Source organism: Trichinella spiralis, assembly GCF_000181795.1.
Source record: "Trichinella spiralis strain ISS 195 chromosome Unknown Scfld1557, whole genome shotgun sequence".
Taxonomy (NCBI): Eukaryota; Metazoa; Nematoda; class Enoplea; order Trichinellida; family Trichinellidae; genus Trichinella; species Trichinella spiralis.
In genome coordinates, this window is record NW_003528496.1 from 1821458 (window position 1) to 1839010 (window position 17553).

At 36.1% G+C, this 17553-nt stretch overlaps 6 protein-coding genes across 6 annotated transcripts; 2 read left to right on the forward strand and 4 right to left on the reverse strand.

Annotated features, from left to right (window-relative positions):
* Positions 1–268: 268 nt before the first annotated feature.
* On the forward strand, positions 269–1909 carry Tsp_05030 (hypothetical protein). The gene is made up of 2 exons (XM_003369576.1): positions 269–637; positions 1745–1909. Exons 1-2 carry the CDS (start codon positions 269–271, stop codon positions 1907–1909), a joined length of 534 nt encoding a protein of 177 aa, XP_003369624.1.
* A 2104-nt stretch (positions 1910–4013) lies between these two features.
* On the reverse strand, positions 4014–6724 carry Tsp_05031 (putative PAN domain protein). Its single transcript, XM_003369577.1, has 6 exons — positions 6674–6724; positions 6323–6614; positions 5810–6157; positions 5297–5611; positions 4589–4942; positions 4014–4351 (listed from the first exon to the last, which is right to left on the reverse strand). Exons 1-6 carry the CDS (start codon positions 6722–6724, stop codon positions 4014–4016), a joined length of 1698 nt encoding a protein of 565 aa, XP_003369625.1.
* A 1664-nt stretch (positions 6725–8388) lies between these two features.
* Tsp_05032 (hypothetical protein) lies at positions 8389–13238 on the forward strand. Its single transcript, XM_003369578.1, has 8 exons — positions 8389–8481; positions 8515–9211; positions 9386–10000; positions 10577–11285; positions 11616–11841; positions 12254–12334; positions 12430–12498; positions 13233–13238. The coding sequence occupies exons 1-8, from the start codon at positions 8389–8391 to the stop codon at positions 13236–13238; spliced, it is 2496 nt and encodes an 831-aa protein (XP_003369626.1).
* A 234-nt stretch (positions 13239–13472) lies between these two features.
* On the reverse strand, positions 13473–14027 carry Tsp_05033 (hypothetical protein). Its single transcript, XM_003369579.1, has one exon. The coding sequence runs from the start codon at positions 14025–14027 to the stop codon at positions 13473–13475; it is 555 nt and encodes a 184-aa protein (XP_003369627.1).
* Positions 14028–14134: 107 nt separating this feature from the next.
* Positions 14135–14741, reverse strand: Tsp_05034 (zinc finger protein). The gene is made up of 3 exons (XM_003369580.1): positions 14671–14741; positions 14512–14545; positions 14135–14410 (listed from the first exon to the last, which is right to left on the reverse strand). Exons 1-3 carry the CDS (start codon positions 14739–14741, stop codon positions 14135–14137), a joined length of 381 nt encoding a protein of 126 aa, XP_003369628.1.
* Positions 14742–14943: 202 nt separating this feature from the next.
* Tsp_05035 (ribosome recycling factor) lies at positions 14944–15633 on the reverse strand. Its single transcript, XM_003369581.1, has 3 exons — positions 15557–15633; positions 15293–15490; positions 14944–15034 (listed from the first exon to the last, which is right to left on the reverse strand). Exons 1-3 carry the CDS (start codon positions 15631–15633, stop codon positions 14944–14946), a joined length of 366 nt encoding a protein of 121 aa, XP_003369629.1.
* Positions 15634–17553: the final 1920 nt, after the last annotated feature.

A 17553-nucleotide genomic window follows, 5' to 3' on the forward strand; every position in this document is an offset into this window, starting at 1 on the left:
GTCGTCGCCGTCACATATATTTGAGGAAGGTTGATTGCGGTGATGAGTTCACGTACAATGGTATAGCGTTTTCTGCTATTTATTGACCAAAACACAATTGAACACACACAATACGAGTAATTTAAAGGAACAGGCAACACAACGAACTTCTCAAGCGCATGCACACACTAGTCACACTTGGGGTTAGTTACAACACAGTAGGAATATAAAGATGGTGAAGTACAATAGTTTTATCTTCTACCATAACAGAAAATCTAAACAATCAACAATGTGCTCCAACATAATGTTTCCTTACAATTCTCTCCTTGCTATCAGCATATTCAGCCATTTTTGGCAGATGGAGCAGATTGAGCCATTGGAAATTTGTTTTCTGGTCGGTCATTTTTCCTCCAGCAACATCTACCGACCAAGCTTTCTTCTTATCGAAGGTGAGGAAGGACTGTTCTTTTGCCTCTTTGAACTGTGCACTCGTGATTTGAAGTGTTCATGCAGCTTTCAGAACATGGCATATTTGAACAGTGTTGATTTATGTACTTGTGTTGTTAATTCTGTGCTGGACATCTGGTCGCGCCAATTGCTGAAGAAACGAACATCCGCCTGGTGTCTCTTTCTCAATTTCCATAGAGCTAGAATTCATGTATGTAGGTATGTATATAAGAGTCCATATAACAAAAGCATTCAGTGAATGATTACGCAGTGACATCCCAGGATATTTATGAACAGCCAGAGTGGTTGGTTGGTCATTTGGTCATCGAACCGGAAGAAATTAAAATTTTTTTCATCAATTTGACGACACTGTCTTCTGTGATTGATATGTGTAAAAGTTTTTGCTTTGATTGCTACACACACGCATCATCGCTTTGTTGCTGTTTTGTTTGGCAATTTTTGCTAAGTAACAAACATAAACAAACATGATCGAATTAAAAAAATTTTCAAAATATGCACAAAACATTTTTGAAGAAAAAAATGAATAGGAAAAAGCGACAAATTCTCATTCCTTTCAAATCTTATTTTGACAAAAAGACAACAGAAACACAAAAAACACAATGTGAGCAGTAGTCCGCCCCGTTCCGTTCCTTTGCAATTGTGAAGTTAGAGGAACATAATAGTACCTGCACATCCCGTCAAAATTTTTGGAGAACATCGACAGTAGGGGACGACAAGTTGGAAGCCGGTGATTGTTTTTGTGCGCCTGCTATTCCGTTTTTCTTATTTTGTCATTGCTGTTTTCGCCGTTTTGCGCTTTGTCTAATAAACTAATAACTTCTCGCGATTGTCTGAAAGCATGTAGCGCCGACAAGCGCTACATTATTATTGTTTTTTAGTATTTATTATTCTACGTGTATATTACATTTTGAACAGTAAGTAGCGTTAACGGGAAAAAATTTTATTTCTAATAAATAAAGTCAAATATCAAGACAACAAATAATTTCATGGCCAGTAATAATAAATCAGATTATAAAATTCAAAAATTTCCCCACTAATTTCGAATTAAAAAATCTTTTTTCACTTTGAACTGTTGAAAAATAAATATCAATTATTTGTGATCTTTGTATACCTGCAAATTCTTTCGCTGTATCAACAAATCGGTAAACTCCGAACAATCTTTTGCTACAGAACCGCGTAGCCAGTCGCACAAAAAAAATAAAAAGTCCATTTTGGTAGTTTTGCAATTGTGCTGTGCTGAGATCGTTGATCAATATCTAAGGAACAAAATAATGCGGATGTGGTTTGAAATTTTCAGCAATTTCGGCCATTTCAAGCTGAATCAGATCACCTTCTACTCTATTTGCGCAAGTGTATATTGCTGTTGACAAAGTTTGGTCTAGTTTCTTCTATTTGCTGCAAAGTAAGAATGCCGCATCAGGATCCATTTTCAATTTGGCTACTTATTCCAAACAAACGATGAACGGAAACTATTTTCCCACGTACACCAGCTTGCTTATAGCACAGCTGTGAAGTTTGTTCAGAGCACATTCAACGGGACCATGTTGACACTGTATAGTCCATGTATTGTTAAGTTGGGTTCACCTAGCGTTGCCGTAAGGGATCAAATTGAAGTCAACAAAATCTTGCCCATATTTCCAAACACATCGCTGCAAAATGGTCAAAATACATTCTGGACAACCTGGAAAAATAGTTTCATAAGGTAGTGTCAATTTGATTTTTTTCCCAACTGAGATGTGCTGTAATGTAAGCATGAATCCAAAACTGGAATGAAATGATATTTGACAAATGAAATGGAAAGGATTGACAACAAATGAAATTTAGAGGCACGCATCAGAGCAGCAACCAATAAAATTTTACTGCAAAAACGTAGGCGGAATCAGGAAGGAAATTGGTACTAGACCAATAATACACAACAACATATGTACCACTTGTTCATTTCGTTATCACATTTACGCTTCTTATCAATTTGTCATTTATATTTTGCACATTGTTTCTTCAAAATCAATTTTCAACTACATGCTTAGAAGTGTTAGCTTAGCGGTTTCTGTTTTTCGCTGTTTTGCTGCTTATTTATTTATTGAGCTCTGCTAAAACCTGACCACGTTAATGTTGAAGTCAATAAATCCGTGAGTCATTTTCTTATTCATTAATTTTTCTCATTTTTATACCTATTTGCTGATGAATAAATTCAAATAATACGCTTACTGCTCAAATGTTTGTTTTATAACTTTGCATAAAAATTAAAACAAAACCATGAATCATATAAATCATAAATTACAACTTTTATTCAATTTGAATTATACTTTCTCTTCAGATTAAATTGAAAATGACTACGATAATCAGTAAAGTATTGCATCACTTTTGTTTAGTAATGAGCGTTTTAACAAATTTTTTGTTCTTCATTTATACAACCCAATTTTAAATAACAACTAATTTTGAAAAATATTTAACTTCATTCAAATAAGCGCAATGTTTGCTTTTAATGAAACTATCAAATATGAATTATATATTGTAATGAACATTATCGGACACATATTAAAGTCAAAAGTACAGAAAACATTGATAAAACTTGCAAAAGGAAAGAAACTGACTTCTAGGACAAATATGCTGTTGTTGTTTCTATAGTGTAAACAATCAGATTTGCCTTTCTTAATTTAAAGCTGGCCAAACATGCACTTTCATCTCAAACTGATTGGATTGATCAAATTATTTTGTTACTTTTGCATTATCATGCTCTTTATTGCTTCATTATTTGCATTTATATTTGTTGCTATTATTATTATTTTACCAATAAATTATTGTTCATATAAAATACTTGAGATTTATCGAGTAAAAAAATAAAAAATTGACTACTGAAACCTTTTCATTATAAAGCATTAAGCGTTTTCATTAAATTACAGCTGCTGCAGTTCATTTTTGTGAAGTTATTGCTGTTTTCATTAATAAATAGTAAGCATTAGAAAAACATTTAAATTTCATATTATTAAATTAAATGACACTTACGACTGTTCTTTCGTTACAAACTAACCGTTTGCCGCACAAAACAAATTGTCTCATAGTGAATAGCATCGTTTTATACCAGCAATTGACTCGGGAAATTCTTAAGTCGAATAATGCATTGCGGCAATTGAGAGTTGCTGCTTTGTTAGCTAGATGTAGTCTTGCATTTTTCACAATACTAGCCGTGGCTTAATTATCAAGCGTGAGTGGGCTGTGCAGCAGATGCCTTCACACTTTGTCAATAGAGCACTTCATTGGTGCAGTGCATCAAGTTAGCTAAGGTCTGAGTCATTAAATTCGAGTCCGTACTCTCTATAGGTTTTAATTTTCACTGTAAATTACAAAATGTACACTGTACACTTGCGCCTTTATTGCACTAAAATTGCATAAAATGAAGATTAATTGTTTCATTCATCACCCAAATGTAAGTTTGAATGATATAAATACATGTGCAGCAATATCCATATTTATAAGTTTGTCTTTATTGTGATAAAAATGAGATTTAATTAAAGTATGAAATGCATTGTAATTATTGCGTGTAGTGAAAACATGTAATTTTTTGACTATGCAGGCAATGTGTATCTTATGTTTGGTTCACAAAAAAGCAGCTCTGCAAAGACAGAAGCCCTTTCTCTGATGAAATAATTTTGCATATGAGTCATTCGTTCTAATAGAAAGCAGCATTTGTGAAGGAAAAAAATAGCGCTGCATTTGATTGTGTGCATAACTGCAGCACAGTTTGTTAGACATTCTTGCAGAGTAGATATATTTCGTATTTGTATTATAACTGACCAACCGGTTAAAAATAAGGGTTTATACAATTCCACTTGACAAACTTCATCCAGAAACGGTAAAACATGCAAATCAGGTTGATCGTTGTGAGCACGTTCATTTTCTCTATCTATAACAAAAGAATTAAAAATAAGAAACAAGTTATAATTGTGGCGACGTTTGTAAAAATTGATCTTTATGATGATGAATTTATGAAACCTAAATAATTTTGTTCAAAAAATGAGAACTGTTCATTTCAGTGCTTGAATTATTTTGATGTCATTGCAGTGAACTTGACATGCTATTTAATGTTTGCATTTAATAAATTTTGAATATAATTTCAATGTTGTGATTGAAACTCTCTTACCTTTTGAGCAATTGTTAAGAGTTAAAAAATGATATCCTTCGTTTAGAAAAACTTCATCGTCATAATTTCCAAGAACTGCAATGAGGCATACTTTACTTTCTTTAGAATAAGCAACACCTTGGCATAAACCGAAGTCTCTTATAAAGCGGCATATGCTTATGCAATCGTTCAAAAATGAAATATTCGCATATTGTTGAACAAGGTTTATCCATGGAATTACGTTTGAAAGTGAATGCTGTACTGTGCATATTTCTTTGAACTGAAACAAAGAAACTTTTTCTTCAGTGGTGAAATGATTTGAATGCTTTAGTGGAAGCATTCTTAGGTCTTTTACAATCTTGATCAGCATTCCATCTAGAGCAAAAAGTTTTAACAGCATCATCCAGCTTCTGGCTTTATCAAGCATACTTCTTTTCAAAGTTAATTTTATTTCTAGCGTGTGACATTACTTGTTTCTTTATTATGACAAATTTATGAAATCACAGCTTATTTTAAAATAATTCACAAGAATTTAGAAATTTACAACGATACTCAAAATATAACAAGGATAATATTCAAGAATAAATTATTGTGCAAATTTAATAATGATAAGTGAATTACTCATACTGACATTCGAAACACTTAGCGCTATCATACTAAAGTTCGATCATGTTATGCGAATTTCACATTAATATGCAAATAAAATTTCAAATTTAGTGGCTTTCTTACCGTCAGAAAATTGTATTATACGGCGGGTAAGATTGCTTTTTGGCAAAGCGTACTTTTTTCTTATACTAAAAGTGAGACACGTCTTTTCATCATATGAGAAAAAGTATCCATCACAGTAATCTGCCAATAATTTATCTAAGCATATCATTATACAATAGGTTTCATTTACAGTCTCCCATAATCCAATGCGAATGCCGACTTTCGTTGCATAAAAATGTGCCTGATATAGTGATACTGTCAGATTAAATATACTGTAAACAGTTGGGACTATTTCTCCAAACTTTGGGATAGAATACGCATATGGAAAATCGAAATCTTAAAAAGAAAATATGATGAGAATTGCATAATAATAAAAATGAAAATGTCAGGCTGCTAAATAATTGTGTAAGTAACAAATCGTCGCTAATATTATGATAATAAGAATTAATTACTAAGTGTTAAATACTAATGATTTTGGTGAAATTTTTATCAATGCTCTGACCATTTGGAAATAATAATCGTATTTTCATTTACCGTTATAACATGTTAAAATAGCAAAAAACAGTGCAGAGGTTGGTAGAGTCGGTACAATTCCTCCAAATGATGGTAAGTTTTTAGCTCGAGATAGAAGAAGGCAGGTTCCTTCTTGAGCAGAAAACAAAACGCTGTTGCATGAAGTGTGAGTAGGTGCTTCACAAAAAGCAATACAGCGTTTCAAAGAAGATGTTGCAATAAGTTGAATGCGCTGAGCATAAAAGTTTTCCACAAAAGGCAACACAAAAATGTCGCAATTCTTATGTGTAGAAGGTGTGTGTATTTTTGCCGAATTATCCCTTTGATATTCACTTTGAACTATGATTCCCGAAGAAATGCTTGAAATGTCTAAATGAAATAGCAGAATATTTCAAACAGTTTATTTCTTGATTTTTAATATTCCTTTATAAATTTTCTGGTTTTTGTTACTTTAAAAATACTGCAAAAAATGGAAAATGTTTTGTCTGGTGTATCATACAAAATTTGATTTTTCATAAGTGATAAGTATCATACCTTTGTGGCAGCTGTGCAGTAGAAGATGCATCGACTGCCCTATCTGTTTGTTTGGCTGCAAATCATGATGAGTTTTATTTTCGTAATACAAATTGCACACTTTTGCAAAAGGGCTGTATTTGATTAAATTACAGGAAGATGAAAGCTGGAAACAGTCAGCTACACAACTTTCCATACTGCAATAGGCCTGTTTAATGTGAAGAACGACCTCATGGTGAATTTCTTTCGCTGTTAGCACACAGGTGGCGTCCAATTTTGGAATATACAATGACATCCACGAACAATTGACTAGCTGAAGAGGAAACATCACATTAAATGCTTCATTGAAAGATTCAACTCACTTAGACTTACGTAGCAATTTATGAAGCATATTATTGCAAGAAGCGACCATTGACTTAACATTTTATCTAAATGTGATTTCTTTTTTCATGCGTGTTATACAATTGAGTGGGGTTTACAAGATCTCGACAAATTTCACGCATCTGTTCGCGTTAATCAGTTGTTCGGCAAATAAATTTTGCATGCTAGAGAATGAATATTACCTTCGGAAACGGGCAGCACATCATTTTAAAAGTTTTTAAATAATTATTGTTGTTTTCTGCAAAATTCACGAACTACAGAGGGTCAAGTTTATGTTATCCAGGGACAGGGATACGTGTGGACAGCTTTGGACAAAAAACACTTCATGTTCAAAAAAAATCACCTTAATCTCACCTACCTTGATGAACTTCATGTTCACTACAACGTTAGTTCACACCTCAGCCGTGTGTTGCTATTTTACACATGTAAATTTTTCTACCGTGAACAGTGTTCGTCATAATAACTAAAATTTTGCGGCAAGCAGAGTGGTTTGTAACTTTTGAATTTGAATTATGTTGATTTAAATTATTCATGTTTTATATTGGAACTTTATTTTATTTACAATATTGACATTCAGTTAATTGTATTGAAATACAGCAGCACGATTTAATTTATAACAAACACTGTTTTAGATTGCGTGAAAATATAGAGAATAGAGAAAATAGCCATTGTACGATGATTGAAACATCATCATTTTAGAATAAAAAAGGTAACATATTTTCAGCGTCGCTTATCTCTGAATGACTAAACATTTTAATCACTTTGAAATTCCTTAAATATAGGCAATTACCTGCGTGTGTGCATGTGACATAATATTGGTGCAGAATGTTATATGTATTTTCAAGTCAGCTGACAGTGTTGATGTTAATATGCTGGAATGTATTTAGTTTTCATTCACTTAATGAGACCTTTAATTCATCAACGACTTCACTTTTTGTTCTGTTTCTGGAGAGCATAGCAAATTAAATGCATTTATCAATATTGATACAGATTAATAAGCAAATTCCTAAATGTGAAATATTGTTGACAATATGCATTTTGTTGTATTTTATTGAAAAGCTGGCATCATTAAATTTACATTGAAATTTCTGGCACATGTTATACATTTACTTGATTGTACGCATATGCATGTGTGTGCGCGCCTTAATATAAGTGCAAAATGTTATTTATATTTTTGAATTTCCTTATAAGGTGTTGAATGTGATTAAGCTGGAATAAATAGAGTCCACACACATTTAATGAAACCTAGTTGAAAGTAATTGAATTGCCCCTATTTAACGTTTGTAGTTCATAATGAAGTTGACTGATTTTTTATTGAGAAGTTGTGAAAGAGATTCTTTAAATTAAGGATTTACAATTTATTTGAAATTACTTTTTTTCTTAATTAAACGAATGATATGAATTTTTTATTTTAAAATGTGATTTCTTCAGGCGCAGTGAACAAAATTAAGCAGAAAAATAAGGAAAAATTAAGTAATTTACCTAATAATATTTTCACTAATGATGTAAAATATCAAAAGTAATAAATGAATAATACAAAGTGATAATGAAAAAAAAGTTCAAACACTTTTTGCTTTTTCAATGCTTGGAAGCGTTGCTGCTATTTCGGCATTCAGCTGAGGCTCTAAAATCCCAATCCATTACTCAGCGGACAAGCGAGTATCGCTGCCGAGTGATGTATGTGTCCACTTTGCAAGTGTTCACAAATGAGTAGACCAATCTTCCACCACCTGTGGAATACGAGCTGCCGTTGTTTCTCTACTATTGCCGGTTGGAATGAAATAATTTTCATATTGAATGTAATTATGTCCAAATATTATATTATATTACAGCGTAAGCAACACCCTGGTGAAACGGTTGCTGAATTCATCGCAGATTTGCGCCGATTGGCACAAGATTGTAACTTCGTCGATCTCGAAACGATGTTGCGCGATCGTTTGGTATGTGGCGTGAGAAATGAAGCTGTGCAACTGCAATTATTTGCGCAGAAAGTTTTGACATTCCAAATGACTCAGGAAGAAGCCCTGTCCGCGGAAGCTGCATGTAAGCATGCCTGTGAAATTCACGCTGTCAACGTCGATTTATCAGCACCGAATATTCATCACATGTCAAGCAAACGTCAAACTTATAAGCAAGCTTATGCGTGTGCCAGTTGTGGAGGTCAGCACAATCGACCGTTATGTCGCTTCAAGAATGCTGTTTGCCGGTATCGTCAAAAAGCTGGTCACATTGAACGCGTGTGTAGATCTAAACAAAGGCGCTCCAAGCCTCAGGCTAAAACAAATGCTATCTCAGTAGCTGTCACGCATCAATCTTATTTGCTGAATCGTATTTCTTGTCCATCTACACCATCCTTTCGCTCACTCAAGCTAAGTGTTTTCCTTAGCACTGAAGGTAAATGTTGTCAGTTAGAAGTTGATTCAGGATCTGACGTCACAATCATTTCTGAGCAAACTTTCGAAGATTTACGGCACAACAACAAAAAGCTAAAATTAGCTCCTACGACGCTCTCTCACGTCTCATTCCTTGGTAAGCAAGTTAAATTGATGGGAAGTTGTTTTGTCAATGTTGACTATTGAATCATCCACACACGGCTTAGAATTTTTGTTGAAAAAGGGAACTGCCCTAATTTGCTGGGTTTAGAATGGCTTAAACCGTTAGGCATCAGAATCGAAGGTATAAATCATATAAATAGTAGTCCAGTTGAATCGGTACTACGGAAATATCAGGCAGTTTTCACTCCTGACTTGGATTGCTATGCAGGCGAACCTGTATCGTTGGATCTCGATCCATCAGTTCCTCCTTTTCGCATGAAAGCTCACAAGGTTCCTTTGGCTCTTAAAGAAAATATCGATATGGAACTAGATAAGCTGGTTAAACAGAAGGTGCTTGAACCAGTTAGTCATCCGGTATGGGCTACCCCAATCATCACGCCCATGAAACCAGGTGGTTCCGTGCGTATTTGTGGTGATTACAAATGTACCATCAATAAGGCACTTCGGAAGCACGCTTATACCGTTCCTGCAGTAAACCACCTCCTTGCATCTCTTGCTGGTGGAAAAGCTTTTGCTAAATTGGATTTAGCTCAAGCTTATCAACAGTTGGTCGTTAATAAAAAAACTGCAGATGCACAAACAATAATCACACATCGAGGTGTATTCAGAGTGACAAGACTACAGTTTGGTGTAAGTGCAGCACCTGGCATATTTCAAGGAGTAATAGATCAACTCACAAAATGTATCCCAGGAGTATTACCTTACTTCGATGATATCTTGATTGTAGCAAAAGATGAAAGCATGCTAGCAAAACGGCTTGCACGTTATTGAAACGTTTTTATGACGCAGGTCTCCGTTTGAATGCAGAAAAATGCAAATTCTGTTTGCGACGCATCCAATTTTTGGGTTTTGACATTGATGCCTCTGGAATTCACCCCTCGAAACAGAAAGTTGCAGCGATCCATAACACCCCGCAGCCAAAAAATAAGGAAGAATTGCAAACTTTCTTAGGATTGCTTAACTTTTATCATTCCTTCCTGCGAAACAAAGCAACCGTAGCCGAACCCTTACATCGGTTACTTGATAAAGAAACTAAATGGAAATGGACAAACAAACATAAAAAAGCTTTCAACCAAGCAACTGTTATCATCAGATGGTGTATTAACCAATTGCGATGTAAAAAAAACCATTAGTACTCATCTGTGATGCATCCCCTGTTGGAACAGGAGCCGTTCTGTGCCATCAAATGCCGAATGGTAAAGAAGTTCCAATTGCTTTTTATTCGCGTCGTCTACTGAACGAAACTACGCACAAATTGACAAGGAAGCCCTTGCAATTATAGCGTCAGTAAAAAAATTTCATGATTATGTGTACGGTCGTTCCTTCTGAATCATTGCAGATCACAAGCCGTTGTTGGAAATATTTGCTCCCAATAAAGAAACTCCGTACATTCTCTCACTCGGAATGTTACGTTGGACTGTCATGTTAGGCGCTTATGTTTATGACATTTGCTACAGACCAAGAAAGCTTATCGCTAATGCTGATATCTTAAGCCGCCTACCAACTAAAATCCCAGACGTTGAAATCCCACCACCTCTGGAAGTACTCATGTTGGAATCAGATGACACTGTGATCATGAAAGACAATGATATCGCACGAATGTCTTTGAAAGATCCGGTGATATCACGAGTTTTAAATTGGGCGTGGAAAGGATGGCCAGCCAAATTGTCAGATAAAAAATTTAAACCATTTTTCATTAGACAACTGGAAATATCAGTACATAAGGGTTGCTTGCTTTGGGGAAATGGGGTTGCGATTCCAATTCAAGCGCGTTCAAGACTCCTTACAATGTTACACGATGGTCACCCGGGTATTGTTCGTATGAAAGCATTGGCAAGAAGCTACTTTTGGTGGCCTAAAATGGATGAGGAGATCGAAAAGACTGTGAACACATGTGACGTTTGTCAATCGTCAAGAGCTGCAATGCCAAAAGCTCCTGTTCACTCTTGGGAAACGCCAAATAACCCTTGGAGTCGTTTACATATCGACTTCGCAGGCCCCTTCCAAGAAAAGACATTCCTGATTGTAGTAGATGCCTTTTCAAAATGGTAAGAAGTAATTATAATATCAGAAATGCCAACACGAACGGTAATAGAGGAATTACGTCAGTTGTTCGCAACGCATGGTTTGCTGAACACAGTTGTGTCTGACAATGCAGCACAATTTGTTTCTGTTGAATTCCTCCAATTCTTGAAAAGAGGTGCAATCAGATATGCTAGAATTGCCCCGTTTCAATCGGGATCAAACGGACAAGCAGAGAGGATGGTCCGCACGACATAAGAGGCTTTGCGAAAAATGGTTCACGGAAGCTGAAAACAGCGTCTAGCGAATTTCTTATTTTCACAACGCGTGTCACCCTGCGCCACAACCGGGAAAAGTCCGGCTGAACTGCTAATGAAGCGCCGATTGCGAACGATTCTCGACCGCATCCACCCTGACATCGAAGAAGAAGCGATTGAAGGTAATAGAGACGTGACAATGTCGGATAAACAAAAAATAAGAATATTCACACCTGATGATCTTGTGTTTGTGAGAAACTACGCGCATGGACCTAAATGGTGTCCTGCCACCATTGTGGCTCCAACAGGACCCGTGTCCTATAAGGTAAGAACAACTGATGGTCAGCTATGGAAACGTCACCTGGATCAGCTGAGAAAACGACACCATTCCATAGTAGTGACAGAGGACACTGAAACCGATGTGAATAAAACGCAGTAATCAAACATTGCTGACAATCCTTCACAGTCAGAACAGGAAGATACAACAGTATCATTCGACTGTGTAGTTTCTAGCTAATGTGGACCAAACAATATGTGAGGAGTTAAAGAAGTGAAGGAACCGTTTGTTCTATATGGCAGACTTATATTCAAAATTTAATGAAATGCAGAAACGACTGCAAAGTAAAGATTTTTCAATTATTCAAGCACGAACAGTCCTAATAGGCTTTTAAGCTAAAATAGGTCTATATAAATCTTTGTTGGCACGAAGAGATTTTAAGTACTTTTCAAATTTACAGAAACTGGAAGGAGCAGATGTTTCAGACCGTGACTTGGAGATATACATGAATCTTATTGAAAAATTAAGGGAAGACTTTAAAGTACGTTTTGAGGATCTGAAGAACATTGATGGTACCAGACTGAATAATTACACCATTCAATATAGAAATAAAAAATTTCACAACTGAATTTTCAGTACAAAAAGAGCCCGTTGAGATCGGTGTGGATCTCGATGCTTAATTGCTTTTCAAACGTAAAAGCTTCGGTAAGTTTTGGAGTAATGTAAATATTACTACTAAATACCCCAAGCTAAGTGCAGCAGTTCAGACATTTTTACCAGCATTTCCAAGTTCATGCCTGGTCGAAGCTGGTTTTAGCCATGCAAATGCGATTTTAACAAAGCAAAGGAACAGACCGAACTAGAAATGTGTTGTGAATTACGGCTAATACTCACCAATTTCCAGTCAAATATCAGTGCCTTGCTGCTGCTCATCTAACACATCCTTCATATTAACAATGCAAAGCAGTTAAATAAAAAATATCATAAAAGTTAAATGAAGAATTGTCAACTACCTTGAATTCACATGATTACGTTTGTTATAAGAGCAGATATGGAAATTGAAGAAAGAATAATTGATCGTAAAGGTGAAATAAATTTGAATTTGAGAATGAGTAACTGTGATAAGGGTAAATGATTCCTTATAGTAAAGAAATTTATTATTAATAATATTTATTTTACGAGCTTTAAGGTCGATGAGGCATTAAGGATTCCATCGGGGGTCAGGGTACAAAACGTTTGCCTATCCCTGACGTAGATTCATATCCAGGTTTTCTATATTTATTTGCATTATTGTATTTGACACGCAAAAATTGAGCAAATGTGAAGTAGTTCCAACACTAAAATTTTGGTTAAAAACACAAAAGTTTTTCTTTGTTGACCACGTTCTGTAAAACTCTGCTTTCAGAAATAAAAAATAGTAAAATGAAAAGTATTTTCAGAAATAGATAAAAATGAAATAGAAATAAAAAAATAACTTCTTCTCATGAATAGATAATATATAGAACGGCAGATGCAGTTATTTACAATTAAATGTTCTTTAATGATATTTATGTCACAATGTATCTGGCATGCGTCCATGACAGTGAATCTTACAACTCGAATTAATTAATACAGTTTATTTTATTTGTTATATACAATACAAATTAGTCATAAACGTTATGAAATATCGGCGAAAGTTGTTAAACTTGAGGTGTTTGCTGGCTAGTAAAATTATGGAAATGAATTAGCCAAAACAGAAGATAAATAAAGAAAACACTGAAGGCAGCGGAGAAGCAAAACACACCGCACGTAGTGTCAGTGCATGAAGATGGATATTGAGCAGCATAAAACGTGCCATTGACATACATTGGGAGTTGTCTAACAGGTGCAGGAACTTCATCCTTTCTTGTAATTTTCTGAATAGTGGAACGCAATGTATCCACCCAAAGCAACATTTCGTTTCTGGTGTCGCATTTGAAAAAATATTTTTTCTCTGCTACTACTATAACAAATCCATTCTCCAATTTTCTGTCTGAAACCAATAACTCTTGGGATGCATCGTTTGTCAGAACTTTAACATTTCCATTGCCAAGATAGATCCGCATGCGACTCTTATCACCTTTAAATTTCAATATGCCATTCTCATACAACACCAACCAACCCTTTATTAGGTTGTCAGGGTTTCTTTCTTCTAAACGATAAATCCAATTTGCTCGGCAAATCGACGAAGTGATGTCCTTAGCAAACTGCAGCATGGTCGGCAGTTCATATTGCAATTAAACTCTTTCCGTTAACTAAAATGCTTTAAATTCTTTAGTTATTTTTGAAATGTTTCAAACTTTAAAGTTTTAAAGGAAACAGTTTAAAGTTTAACATTGGTGAAATGAGAAAGTACACATTGTGACGCATTCAATTCCTTTAATTTGCTTTCAAAAAATTGAAGCGGCTTGCTTTTGAGATCCATGTGTTTTGTTTCAATATGTCGAAGTAGTTTATTTGGCCACATGCTCTCATTTGCTAGAATTTCATAGCAAATAACACAAAGAGGATGTGGATCTTTATGGTCACCATTCCACGTAAATCCAAATTTTAAATAGTCAATATCATATTTTCTTATTACTTTTCGTCGATTTGACAACTAAAAATTTGCTGACTCATTTTCATCAATTTTTCTTTTATTATTCACATCAACTGCAGTGGAACCTTTTTGAGACTCCATTTCAGCTACTTCCTTTTTACTGGTTTCCTTATCAACCACTCATCCATTCCTAGGCTAAATTTTACAGAACCCTTATTATTTACATAACACGGAAATTATTAAATTAAAAATATTTTATTTGTGATAACTAACAACCAACAACTAACTTTGTGATAACTTAATGTGCCAGTCATTTTAACCTACGACAGAGTGCAGAAACATACTGAGCACGCCGCGCCAAGTTGCAACGAGATCGTTCAATCAAGCACATTTTCACCTATTTGCTTACTTGCTTACCTTTCATAAATTATGTGCAACAAAGAAGGGCAACTGTTATCGACAACCAATTAAAATTAACGTGACATAAATCAGTGTAATGTAAAACCAGACAGAACTAGTGATTCTCCGGTTAACGGTAACTGAATCAAAGCTTAATTAATCACAGCCAACAATTTTCGATGAGTAATACTCTCTTAACGAACGTATAGACTACTCCCGTACTTTAATATTTTACACGACCCACCCAGAAACTGCTCGCGACCCACTGGTTGGTCGCGACCTACACTTTGAAAACCACTAGTTTAAACATTATTTTAGACATGTGATACGCGATATGGCATATCAAATTTTTTAAAATTTCAATGTTTTCAATATTTAGCAATAACAGTAGCAGCAATAACAGATCATAGCTGAACAGATAATGAAATTGTCCTAGTTATAGGCCTAATTATAGTTAAACGCAGTGAAGCATATAAGCGGTCCAATCAAACAAACTGTTAAAATTCAAGTAGATAAAAAGGGAACACACCAAATTCAGTGAACCTGCCGGTGTTCTCATGAGTATTGTTCTGCTTTCGAACTCTTCTCAGGACGCGTACCACTTCTGTCCGTCTTTGCTTAGACTTGGTAAATGGAATCTTTAGGAAGCCTTTCCTCATGTGCGTTCTTCTCTGAATCGTGTGAGCTGTCATGAAACGCTTCATTGCGGTTTTCAGACAACCAGTTTTCAGCCCTGATTCACTTGTTTTGATTATTTTATTGGAAAAGAACTCCGTTGCTGATAGTCCACCATTTTTGTCTTGTTACCGCATCCCTATAAGTTCTTTGCCTTCATATTTCAGCTGGTGTAATGGCCATATCTTGCTACGTACCCGATGCCACATTTTTTGAATTCTGTCATTTGTCTCTTGCGTTGCTTCAACTCGTTACTACTGATTTCACGTCACTGGTCTGAGGCACGTTTCTCTTTGCCGCTGGATCTTTGGGTAGTTACTGCTTGAACCTCCATTACCCCTTTTTGTGCAATATCCAGTCTGCACCGGTCACTGCTCTTTCTCAACAATACATCTGCATTCAAATGTTTCATTCCAAGCTGATGCTGCACGTCGAAAGCGAATTCAACAAGGGTTTTTAAACTAACGCTCTATCAGGTCCTGACGATCCGTAAAGTTGTATAGCCATTGCATGTAATTGTCGTCAGATCTGACCAAGAATTGTCAGCAATAAATGTGGGCGGAATTCTTCAGTACCCCATACAAGAGCCAGCACTTCTGGATTTGTAACTCAGAAGCATCACTCAGACTCTGCTAATGAGCTACTGGCGTAGGTAGGAGTATGGTCTCGTTCGCCAGAGATTTTTTTCAGTACAGCGCCATGAGCTACAACGCTGCTCAACGTCGAGTATAAAAGAGGTGTCGAGGTTCAGAAATCCCAGCACTGGTGATGTTGTTAGCTTTTCTTTTTGCGTTGTGAATGCTGATTTACATTCCGGTGACCAATTCAACGACATCCTTTCTGCAGAGCTTGGTGCAGTGAATGATCTATGTTGATGAAATTTTTTATGAATTTCTTGTAATATGATAAGAATCCCAGAAATTGTCTCACCTCAAAAACCTGACCGTTTCCCTGCGGTCTGTAGGGCGTTGTTCCGGATTCTGAATAGCCTACACAGTTGTTTGAACATCTGTGTCTCAAACGTTCTTCCCTGGTTAGTTATGATTTATTCCGGCATTCCCATGCGGTTGAATACGTGATCAACCAGGGCGTACACTGCCCTGGCAGCTTCCTTATCCTTGGTCGAGATCGTCTCTGACCACTTCGTGAAGTAGTCAGTGATGACTAGTATATATCGATTCTAGTTATCTAATTTCTAGAAACGTCGTCGAGTTTCTAGAAATGGCCCCAGGAAGATGATTCTAATTCTTTGCATCGGACTGCCCACTGACTAGGGCTGGAGCGGGACTTTCGGCTTCGACGACGTGCTGATCTTTCTCTGAGCGCAGTCATCACAGCTGGCGCACCAGTCTCCTACATCTTCCATTTGGCCTGGCCAATAAAAACGCCTCCTCAGGCGTTCTAAGATTTTCTCTATCCCAAGATGGCCAGTCTCAGGGGAGTCGTGCACTGGCTGCAGGACGTCTGGCACCCACTGACTTAGAACTACTAACAGTGAGCGCTCGCTATCGTCATCACCTTAGTTTTTTCTTCTGTCCTTCCATGCGCGCTTCAGGATGCAAAGATGTAGTTGTTCTTTTTGGTACCAAAGTGTCGCAGGGTCTGGCTGGTTTCAGATGACGGTATCATCCTGGATGGCAGCGAGTCTCGCCAGATCTCTCAGCAATTTGCCAAATTGCACTGTTTCATCTGGACGCTGTTGGAATTTCAGGTAGTTTGCATCTGGGCATTCTGCCTTGCCAAAACGCCGACACAAGTAATCAGCTAGAGCTTCGTAACAATCTTGACGCCCAAAACCAGCAGTGACGGGTTTGGTCCCACTTGGGCTCAATTTTATTCCCATTCGGTCCCACTTTTCATTTATTGGTCGTTGTCCTCGCTATTTTATTATTCGTCGTTGACCTCGCTATCTTATTAGACCGTAAAGTCTTTTTCGTATTGGTTTTCCTTGTCTAATTGCTCATTGATTCAAATCTTTCCCTTGTGATTAGCTGTAATATTTTTTCATTTCATTGGTTCAAACATTCCATTTAGGATTACGTAACCTTAATAATAGTGACGTAACATAAAAAATGAAAATGTTTATTATTCCAAAATTTTATTGTCTGTTTGAAGTTTCATCATTCATT

What these genes read in the sequence shown, in the direction of transcription:
- Tsp_05030 (XM_003369576.1), top strand. Translation starts at nt 269, where the DNA reads ATGTGCTCCAACATAATGTTTCCTTACAATTCTCTCCTTGCTATCAGC. An exon ending in TCCATAGAGCTAGAATTCAT is followed by an intron (nt 638 to 1,744) that starts GTATGTAGGTAT and finishes TGAAATTTTCAG; the next exon opens with CAATTTCGGCCATTTCAAGC.
- Tsp_05031 (XM_003369577.1), bottom strand. Translation starts at nt 6,724, where the DNA reads ATGTTAAGTCAATGGTCGCTTCTTGCAATAATATGCTTCATAAATTGC. An exon ending in ACTGCACAGCTGCCACAAAG is followed by an intron (nt 6,158 to 6,322) that starts GTATGATACTTA and finishes TATTTCATTTAG; the next exon opens with ACATTTCAAGCATTTCTTCG. An exon ending in TATAATACAATTTTCTGACG is followed by an intron (nt 4,943 to 5,296) that starts GTAAGAAAGCCA and finishes TTTTTGCTCTAG; the next exon opens with ATGGAATGCTGATCAAGATT.
- Tsp_05032 (XM_003369578.1), top strand. Translation starts at nt 8,389, where the DNA reads ATGAGTAGACCAATCTTCCACCACCTGTGGAATACGAGCTGCCGTTGT. An exon ending in GTAGATGCCTTTTCAAAATG is followed by an intron (nt 11,286 to 11,615) that starts GTAAGAAGTAAT and finishes AACCGGGAAAAG; the next exon opens with TCCGGCTGAACTGCTAATGA. An exon ending in CAGGACCCGTGTCCTATAAG is followed by an intron (nt 11,842 to 12,253) that starts GTAAGAACAACT and finishes TCAAATTTACAG; the next exon opens with AAACTGGAAGGAGCAGATGT.
- Tsp_05033 (XM_003369579.1), bottom strand. Translation starts at nt 14,027, where the DNA reads ATGCTGCAGTTTGCTAAGGACATCACTTCGTCGATTTGCCGAGCAAAT.
- Tsp_05034 (XM_003369580.1), bottom strand. Translation starts at nt 14,741, where the DNA reads ATGTGCTTGATTGAACGATCTCGTTGCAACTTGGCGCGGCGTGCTCAG. An exon ending in GTTTCTGCACTCTGTCGTAG is followed by an intron (nt 14,546 to 14,670) that starts GTTAAAATGACT and finishes TGTAAAATTTAG; the next exon opens with CCTAGGAATGGATGAGTGGT. An exon ending in AGTGGTTGATAAGGAAACCA is followed by an intron (nt 14,411 to 14,511) that starts GTAAAAAGGAAG and finishes GCAAATTTTTAG; the next exon opens with TTGTCAAATCGACGAAAAGT.
- Tsp_05035 (XM_003369581.1), bottom strand. Translation starts at nt 15,633, where the DNA reads ATGTGGCATCGGGTACGTAGCAAGATATGGCCATTACACCAGCTGAAA. An exon ending in AAAGAACTTATAGGGATGCG is followed by an intron (nt 15,491 to 15,556) that starts GTAACAAGACAA and finishes AATCAAAACAAG; the next exon opens with TGAATCAGGGCTGAAAACTG. An exon ending in ACTCATGAGAACACCGGCAG is followed by an intron (nt 15,035 to 15,292) that starts GTTCACTGAATT and finishes TGGTTTTCAAAG; the next exon opens with TGTAGGTCGCGACCAACCAG.